This window comes from Electrophorus electricus, chromosome 4 (assembly GCF_013358815.1).
Source record: "Electrophorus electricus isolate fEleEle1 chromosome 4, fEleEle1.pri, whole genome shotgun sequence".
Classification (NCBI taxonomy): Eukaryota; Metazoa; Chordata; class Actinopteri; order Gymnotiformes; family Gymnotidae; genus Electrophorus; species Electrophorus electricus.
Window position 1 is genome coordinate 16,735,869 of NC_049538.1, and position 10,620 is coordinate 16,746,488.

Here is a 10,620-nt window from a genome sequence, read left to right on the forward strand (position 1 = left end):
ATGCCAGAACAGAGTGTTCTTGCGCTGTCTGTGACATGAGTAAGGCAGAAGCATGTTTAGTTTATTTTCAGGGTTTTTGTTGTTTTGTTTGTTTGTTTCTGCCATCTGGCAAAGATTTTGACCTGTTGGTATTGTTAGTCAATAGATGGCGCCACTACATCAATGTTTCCAAGGCTGGACCATTTGACAGCAGCCCTCCAACAGAAACTTTTTTTGAAGTTGCATTTTTTAACTTGGTTTCCAATAACCAAGTACTGAAATGTATCATTTTTGGTCAAGTTTATTATTGTTATTCTCATGTTCACCAACTTTTTTCTTTGTTGCAAATAAACAAATCATGGATATGACAGGTTTTTGTTGAATAGCTGACAATTCTGGCCTCGTTAAACATACCTCAAACACATTAAATTACGTTAATTAATGGCATATTTTTTTCCAGATCAAGTAGATTTAAACAATATGTAATCACCTTTCCCATTTGTTGTCATTTCTAAAACAAACTCTAAAGTGCAAATTAGTCTATAGTTGACTAATAACTGCTTACAGAGTTTAATGAGCTGGACATGGAAAATTGAAAGAAAACCCAACAAGAGAGTTGTCAATTGAGCAATGGAAAGGATTATAAAAGAAGGAAGTTCTAACATGGAGTGTGGCAAAAGTTAGTTGTTCCCAGTCAGCTATGTCTAAAATTTGGTGCAAGTATAAACATAATGGGAAGGTTATAAAGGTACAACAAGGAAGACATTGAAACATCAGGACTGAAAACAAAGCAATATGCCTTAAAAATAGAAAATGCACAACAAAACAAATGAAAAACAAATCGAGGGAGGAGGAGACAGGAGTCAGTTTGTGACAGAACTGTAAGTACACAGTTCAGTGAAATGGGATTTACATGTCGGAAAGGCTGATGAAAACTAGCATTAATACCTAAGCATAAGAAAACAGTGGAGAAGGGATCATAGGATTCAGATGACCGGGAAGTGGTATTAAGTGATAAATCATGTATCTGCACTGGCCAAGGAGATAATACTGGAACTTTTGTTTGATGCTGTTCCAATGCAATATATCTCTCATGATGTGGCCAGCAAACAGTTAAGCTCTCAATCCGATTGAAAATGTTTGGAAATGTACATACCTCAAAGAAATCAGACCCTGGTAAAAGCCATGCAGGAGCAGCAAAATGTTATTTGTTTTTTAATTGTTTGTTTTTTGTTGGTTCCATTTTTTTCCACAGTATTGAGTGATTCCATATTTTTTCCTCTACTTGATTCAAATGTTTGCTTGATGTATGCTTTATGAAGCCAGAATGTTTAGCAATTCAACAAAAATTGTATCATATCTTCAATTTGCTTATTTGCTATGAAGTAAAAAAAAAAACTGTCTAAACAACTGGGTGAACATCCTTCAAGTGTGGTGATTACATAATCTTATAAAGGTTGCGCCGCCTTGCATATTAGTCAGCATTTGGTGTATGGTAAACGCTACTTATGAAGGAAAAATGTACCGACCAGTCTATGGGTGCACTATGGAACAGATTTTTGTTCATAGCTGATAAAGAACCAATCAAGAACTAACATTCTCCGTAATGTGGATTCCTAGCACAAAAACCCACAGACATGCCATGTTGAGTATTAAGCTCCATCCACTTCGATTTTGAGCTAATTTGGGTTTTTACCGAAAGGTGCATATTTTCAAATAACATTGGGCAAAAGGCAAACCTTCATAAATGGAGCTTTTATCAAAATGCTAAGTTTGATGCACTCTGGCCAGAAGTTGGCGCTACAGCATGAAAATAATTGTTTCAAAACGGGAACTTCATGCAAGTTGTACAGTCTTGTGAAGTATAGGCTACAAGTGTGAATAAGCATATAAAACTAGTTTCATCAACAGGGAAAGATGTAAAATGAAGACGACTTTTCCAAAACTACAAAAACTCACGAAATCCTACAGACTGATGCTCACCAAATTTGATATGCCTGCTTCTCATTGTCATCCATCTCTTTTTGCTTTAAACAGATTGACACATTCACGTATCATAAACTATTTTATTCATTGTCGCAGCCCCAAAGCAAGACGTCTCTAATGTTGTCTAATGCAGCTGAAACTAATTTGCTCCAAGACAGGTTTTTCTTAGATTTGGCAAGTAGCCAAGCCACATTCGTATAGAATTACATTTACATGGCGTCCTGGTGTAATTTCTTCTTTTACAGGTGCTTCTTTAACATTTTATTTCTGTCCGGATTGGTCACTGGTGTTTTTCTCCCTCCGCCCCAGAAATGACGTTAGTCCACTAGACGAGTTACCTATTATTTTCACCTATCTCAGCGTTTGTTTGATCATTTCAGTCCTGTCAGCATACAAATCTCTGTGATTTTCCAGGGAGATGTCACCTCGCGTTCTATCCACATTGCGCTCGGCTACTCCAGAGACCCCTGAATCACGAAAAAGAGTCACTTAACTGTTTTGAAGAGTTGCTCAACCATGTAGATGGTCTGGATGGTAAATTTTCCACTCTGTACACTGCCACCTGAGAGAGCATTATTCGGAAGAAAAATAAACTAAAATAAATGAGATTTATACATGTAAAAACCATTACTTGCTAGGTGTATCCCTGAGAAAGTCTAACTAAGGATGGCCTGGATAAATGTAATCAAACAAAGCCAAGAATATCTAATTGTCAGACATCCTTAGTCTAGTCCTGATCAAACAAGTCTACTATGCGTCTATTTAAATGTCTTGCTTCCTCCATTAGCGTCACCTATTACAGCTATTGTTAACCAATTATTGAGGTGTTAATGAACGATGCGCCACTACATTGGGATGAAAAGCGCCGAGGAAGACGTTCAGATGCGTTGTTATATATAGTATTTAAAGGACAGCATGGGTTTATTGAGGAAGTGACTTATTAAGCACTTTCTCAGTCACATGATGAAGGACGACAAGCGCTGGCGGGACTGAGATGACTTTCTTATCTAGACATGTTTCAGGTTGTATTAGTTCCCTGTTTAGTTTAGCCGCAACATTAATTAGCGTGGAGCACATGTCATCAACAGTCAAACAAAATCATGTACGGCAGATCTGGATGTTAGCACATTCGTTATGACTTTCTTTCAATGTTTTTTTTTTTATCTCATTCAGAAGTATTTATATTTCCCTTAATTCTCCTTTCTACTTTAGTTGCCATGTCCAGCAAAACAACGTCAACTGGATGTGTATTTGTGTATTTTCCCACTAAATGTGTTAATCACCCATTCCATTAAATCCACATAACCTTTTTTAAACAGCCGCAATTTATTGCTCAGTGTGAGCGTCGGTGCGAAAAGGGGAATACTGTGGGAAGCGTTGTGTTGGAATATGTGTAAAAAATACATTTAAATAATATCCTGCACCTGTGTGCTCTTATTATGCACATATAGTCTGTATTAGAGGACAGTAGCATAATGCGTCAAACGCAGAATTCTGGAGCAGAGCACTCTCCATCTCTGTCCCCTACCTAATCCTGTCGACCCCCTGTGATCTTATCAATTACATCGCCATTCATTAGCAATTAGGAAACGCATTGAAATTCAGATGTACCAGTCTGCGCCACACAACGAGATGTGTATTCTATATAGCCTGGCTCATTTCAAGTAAGGCAACCGATAGAAAGCACAGAGCACTGTTAAGCTTTTTAAATAGTATATTGCAGTGGCCTATCCAATTAGGACTTTAATGTAAATGCAGGTTTGTGATCGAAATTCTTATTTTAGTTGGTCTAAGTATATTTTAAAGTAAGCTACCTCCCTGACTGCCAAGAAACCTTTTTAATGTACATTTGATAGTTTGTTAGCTGATTTCACTGCCTTTTTTGTTTTGTTTTGTTTTTCTGCCGGCTCTTGGTTTTAGAAACTGAAAATCAACGACTAATTGATGACCGGGTTTTACCAGGGTAAAATATATTTAGCCTAAACGGCTGTCAGAACGCTGCTTTAGAAGTTGAACATTGGCTTAAGGCTTACTGCCTGAGCATATCTTTTCGCCAGTTTAGGGCCTGGTAAAAGACTTCCTGTGATTATTTTAATAAACCTTTCGCTATTAATTACAATCACACGGCCATCCTCGGGCAGACAGAAGTGATGGCCGGGGGGAATTAACAAATTTTAAAAGTGGCACCTCGGGGATGATCGTGCTGGGCTCTTTGACGAATTTATCGCCTGTCAAGCTTAGGACATGCCAGCAGACTTCACAAAAAATAATTCCATTCAAAGGATTTGACATTTGACTGATAACGTTTTATTTTTTTTTTAGCTCATTGATTAAAGTGTTCCAATTACACTTGGAAGGCTTGTGTAACGCTCAATTCGTTACAAAGATACTGTCTTTTTCTTTTTTCTTTTGTTAAAAGACGAAGGTTTTGAAAGTTACTCGTGCTGTTTACAATAGCTGGATCAACTGTAATCGACATGCATGCCTATTTTCATTCGATATTCAAGAGTCTATGAGCCTGGTTAAAACTAAACTAAGACTAAAAGAATAGCCTTCAGCCAACGTCTATTTCGGCTGTTTCCAACATACTGGGGTGACAGACGGACTAGACGGCTCTGCTGGCCAATATACAGAACACCAGGGGGCAAGAGCGACCTATATGGATCCCTTCCTGAGTCCCAGGACGATATTCAAATAGCCTTACGGGGCGTTCCCTCACCTGTGTTTAAAGGCTGGGACTTAAGAGTTTCTGCTGTAATTGTCCACAGCGCACTGACACACTCACACCACAGGACGCCTTCCAGCGACAGCGTTTCTTCGATTTTTCTTCGGGATTACTATAAAATGTTTACTGATCCGGCCACTCAGAAAAAGTTGAGTAAGCATATTTAATTATGAAAGAACAGGTAATTTATACTGAACGAAAGCAAAAATAAATAATAAAAAAAAACGACGTACGCCTATTTCCAAAGAAGCAGACGAATCCAGTAAGCTGTTTTCTACAGTATTACTCTTATTTGTGGAATTTTGGATTTACCTGTCTTGTCGGAGGTGTAATATTTTTTATGTCCCACTTCAGACAGAGAGCATCTAAGGCATTAAGGCATTAAGGCATTAAATATTTTAATAAAATTTGTAGCTTGACAGTACCCTGCTTTTTAGCCAGTAAAACTTTTCCTGGGAATGTTGAGTTCAGTGAAAATGGAATCTCATGAAATTCCGGAATGGAATGCATTCTACAGTGAAGCTAACGAGGTAAGTTTATTTGTCGGATGTCTTTAATGCTGTTTTTAATTTATTGTTTATCCCAGATGCTGTAATAAATGTATTCTTTCAGTGGAAATAATTAGGCTTAGTCTACGGTGTCAAAACGTGCTCACTTATTATACAAAAAAATTAATTATATATTTCCCAATTAACAAAGACTTGACCTAATAATTATTTGTATTTTTTGCATCTTTAATAATTCACTATGTCTCTTACTTAGGAGTATGCCTACGGTAAATCTGAATTTTACTGATGGGAGCATAACTGATAAACATGATGGCCAGTGCTACTTTTTTTATTCTCCATCCTTTGGTGTCTGACATATTTTGCTTGTAGTACAAACGCTTGAAAAATTGGCGCCTTTAGGCTGATGTTCTGTAATCCATGCAGCTGGTAACTGATTTAGTTTAGTTTAATTTCAGAATTTGCAGAAAAACATCTGATACATATTAATTAAGATATCCAAGCTCACTTTGTCTGTATCATGCTACAGATAACTGCTATTAACCTAACTGAAATATAATGAAAACTTTGTCAAATTTATGAAAAAAAGCAGTATATCAAGTAGTTAGGGGAAGGAGGAACGACAGTAAAGAACACTTAGACTTTTTTATGCAGAGACCATAACTATAGTTGGCACACGAATGTAATTTATCAATCTACTTGCACTAATGCATAAATGAATATAGTAGTTAGAAAATCCAAAATGTTCCAATGTTGCAATAAAAATATTTAGGTATAAAATATAAACCAAAACATTTACTTAAATGTTTTGATAATATGGTTTCTTTAATGCCAAAACAGTTTGCATAAATGATCCCTAATATTTCAGTATATTTTTCCATTTTTTGAAGTATAAATAATTTAAAATATTTCTGTTTATTTTAGATGTATTCTTCTCAGGGTGCCATGAATTCAGTGAGCAGCCTGAACAGCTATATCAACCTCAACTCTGCCAGCTCAGGCTCTGGTATGAACATGGGCTACCCGAGTCCAGGACTCAACAGCAGCCCACTGACCGGCATGAGTGGGGCAGCAAACCATATGAACCTTTCCCCAGTGGGATCTTCCTTGAATCCAGGCTCACTCACCCAGCTGAGTTCCCCAGCTTCTTCCCTGGGTCCACTCTCCCACTACCCAAGCATGGCTCAACCCATGTCTCAGCTAAGCTACCCTTCTCCAACATCGCTGAACCGAGCCAAGGAGGTGCCCAAGCCCTATCGCCGCTCACTCACCCATGCCAAACCCCCCTACTCCTATATCTCCCTGATCACCATGGCAATACAGCAGTCCAGCAACAAGATGCTCACACTGAATGAGATCTACCAGTGGATTATGGATCTGTTCCCATACTACCGCGAAAATCAGCAGCGCTGGCAGAACTCCATCCGCCACTCACTGTCCTTCAACGACTGCTTTGTCAAAGTAGCCCGCTCACCTGACAAGCCAGGTAAGGGCTCCTACTGGGCCCTGCACCCCAACTCGGGCAACATGTTCGAGAATGGCTGCTACCTGCGCAGACAAAAGCGCTTCAAGATTGAGGACAAGCCAGGCAAGAAGGGCTCAGGGAAGTCTCAGGAGGGTGGCAATGCCAAAAATGGGAATAGTGATGGTGTCCAGGAAGAGCACAGCCCCACCACAGGCTCTGATGCTGCCGATTCTGCCCACTCTGACAGTTCCCACCCTGGATCAGCCTCTGAGGAGCAGCAGCGGAACTTGGCTCCACTGGAGTGTTCATCTCAAACGGGCAGCCTGGCACACAATTCCCCAGTGCCCATCCCCTCTTCGGTGTCTTCCTCTATGCCTCCTTCCAGCTCTCACCTGCACTCCCAGGGCATGGGCACAAGCCCCCACTTGCTGCCAAGTCCCATGCAGCACCTGGACTTGCAGAATGACCCGCTGAAGTCAATGGACCCCCACTACAATTTTAACCACCCCTTCTCCATCACCAACCTAATGTCCAATGAGCAGAAGATGGACCTCAAGACATACCAAGACCAGCTGATGGCCTACAACAGCTACGCTGCTTCCTCGCCTGTACCCACCAAACAAATCTATGATAGTGCAGGTCCCTCAGCCATCGACTCAGGGGCCTACTACCAAACCCTGTACAGCAGGTCTGTCCTCAATGCATCCTAACCTTATCTGTAGGTCTAACAGAGCTGAGAGGAGTGATAATTAGACATCTCCAGAAACTCTGTGCCTGCCTTCTCGGGCACACTCTGAAAATCCTATGAGACTCTGGGTGCATGGTGCCATCAAAGCCACATGGTGTTGCTCCTTCTGGAAGAAAACCCCCTGAACAGCCTTAGGCTTAGGCTGTATTGATTTGGTGCAAGTATGTAGATATGTCCCTGTACAAAGGGTGAGCAGAGGAACTTACGCAGTCAAAAAAAAAAGCCAATCCATTTTATTGAACCTTTTACCTTCTCTTAACTTCAGGAACTGGACTTTTGTTAAACTGGACAATGATACACAGGACCCAGGACATACCAGTTATCCAAAATGTGCATAATGTGTATATACTGTCTGTGGCGTGGGGACAAGGAGTTATCTGTTTATTTATGAAGGGGAAAAATTAATATATCTTTGTTAGTTTTGTGTTTGTGCCATTGTGGAGAGGAGTGTGATTATTATGGGAAGTAACAGAGTTGAGTTGAGTTGAGGTTACTGCAGTAAGCAGCCTGTGCTATGTTACAGGGAAATCTGTCTGACTTGTGTTACAGTATAATGCATAATGAATTTCTGTTATGTTCCTGTTATGAAGTGCACAAACACACAGTATATACACATGAAGCTCTTAGTTTAGGTAATGTGTTTGATACATTCATCATGGTTTTACAAATAACTTTTAAATTATGCCCATGATCTATACATTTTTAGTCTGGTATGTTTTATTTCTTTCAGTTATAAAAACCTTATTATGCAAACTGGAATGAACTGTGGTAAACCATACAATTTTAGCCATCCTGCTCACTCTCAATTATAAGGCAAATGTTTTAAAAATTTTCAGTTTTTATTTATGTGCAGCATTTGAGTAGCCAATGTGTAACAGTTCTGGAGAGCTGACCCAGGAAAGGCCATTTACACACAGTACTTTGCACTAGTGACCTCTCTGCTTGACCCAGCAGGAGGGTGGAGATGGGGGCACAATCACTTTGTTACAACAATGCCTTGTAATTATCTTATTTTATAGGCCCAAATGATAACATCATAGTGAAGTGCTGTCTGTTGAACTTCTCTGTCTTCAAAGAGCCTTTTTCCCTCTACCAATGCAAAATAAAAACTTGGCCATTACATTAGAAAAAAACGACAGGTCGTTATTCATTTTGGAGGGAACAATTTCAGGTCAGAACTTGTGTGTTGTGTTATTTAGCTTTAAAAGACTAAAACATTTGTTTTAATGTTTATTTAAACCCTACTCTCGGCTTTCAATCCTCAAAGTGCATTTATATATATATATATATATATATATATATATATATATATATATATATATATAAAACTCTATATGCTTAATTGTATTATGGTGTGCATGTGATGGATGTCCTTTTCTTATTAAAAAGACAAAACTCTGGGGAATGATTTTGAGTTTTTGTGTGTTTAGGCAGAATAATTGTCTGAGCCAGAAGAACTTTCAATATTATCAAATATTATTAAAAAATAAAATGTAATAACCATATTGGCCATATCATCAATATCAATATCAGAAAATTAACAGAGATGGTTCTGAGCTCACCAGGTCAATACATGGTTACAGCTACATGGATTACAGAACCTTAACCGAAAGGCGCCAATTTTTAAAGCATTTGCATTAGTAGTTAAACTGAACCTTTGAAATATACTTTTATAAGTATTTATACCAAATACCAAGTATTTGTACCAAAATATCTTGCTTCCCTTTGTTTCTCCGAATGAATTGTGATAAATGTATCAATAACTTGGAATTTTGATAACTTTGAAGTGCAAGACATGCTGCACAACTCCTCAGCATGAACACACACACACACACAAACACACACACACACACACACACACACACACACACACACACACACAAACACACAAACACACACACACACACACACACACACACACACACACACACACACACACACACACACGTATTTTAATATGGGCTAAATGTACTAATGCTGAATGGACATTAGGCTCTAGTCAGGGTTTTATAACAGGAGAACTCCAGGAAATGTAGTTTGAATTTGAGTCAGAATAATTACCTTCAATGGGACATTTAAAGATAAACTTTAGCTATATTTTCCAAAATGGTATATACCTAAAAGCGAGCAATATGCTTTTAGCCATGCCATATAGGATTCTACATTTGATGAAAATACAATTAATTTTAATGTTATTTTATCCTGAAAAATTATAAACATGATGATGGGAGGAGATGCCATGACATGTGTCTAAAACATGTAGACTTGTTTCGTCTACTAACTTAATAATGGATGATCTTCCTTAAATGGACCAGAGGCATTCTATTGGAACAAGTAATTTTATATAAAACTAGTGAAAATACCTCAGAAAGGGCTGCTGGAGTGTTCTACCTGATGAAAAGAGTATGAGCGTTTATTTATAAGTGAAGATGTTCCCTTCAGTGTTGCTTTGTTTCTTACTTTACATGTCTATCTTTCCATAAAGCTACATTTGACTACTTTTTTCAGACTGACTTTCTCTCTTTCCATTTCTCTCTCTCTCTCTCTCTCTCTCTCTCTCTCTCTCTCTCTCTCTCTGTCACTCCTGTGTGTGATCTGCTGTAGCTTTGAAAATGTTCTGCTGAGTAACGTGTCGAAAGGGAGAATGACTTCACAATGTTCTGTGATAATGCTGAAAACACAGAGCCATGTTGAACCAGAGCAGCCAGACCACCATCAGAGAGAAAGAAAGAGAAAGAGAGTGTTTTGGGCCTCCTGCTAGGAATCTATAGTGGCCGTTTCTTCATGTTGAGCACAATGGTGTCTTGCTGCTGGTGCTCTGAGGTGATAAGATAGGCCAGTTCCATACTGATAGGGTTTCCACAGTGACACAATGGCACATTGGGATCAAGCGACGCCGGGCCCTTCCCACCTGCCTCTAACCTGAAGCCTTATCATGGTAGTGACCCAACTTCATGAGAGACTGCTGTCCTGAATAATATGCAAATAACCTCAATTGTTTATTAAGAAAGAAATATCTGCAAAAGACTGCCTCGTTTGAATCAACCAGCAAAAAACTCTAAAAAACACCATCCATCAAAACAGCAGTTGCAGGCAGAAAAGAATAAAATAATTTTTCAGAATTTGTGGTGTTCACAGGCTTATTTTTCTTGACCTTCTAGCCCCGAAGAGCACATAAACAGATTTCACACACAAGTAATGATAATCACAG

General features: G+C 38.8%; 1 protein-coding gene across 1 annotated transcript; it reads left to right on the forward strand.

Moving 5' to 3' along the window:
• Positions 1-5,148: 5,148 nt before the first annotated feature.
• foxa3 (forkhead box A3) lies at positions 5,149-7,601 on the forward strand. The gene is made up of 2 exons (XM_027014489.2): positions 5,149-5,220; positions 6,121-7,601. Exons 1-2 carry the CDS (start codon positions 5,149-5,151, stop codon positions 7,369-7,371), a joined length of 1,323 nt encoding a protein of 440 aa, XP_026870290.1. The 3' UTR covers positions 7,372-7,601.
• Positions 7,602-10,620: the final 3,019 nt, after the last annotated feature.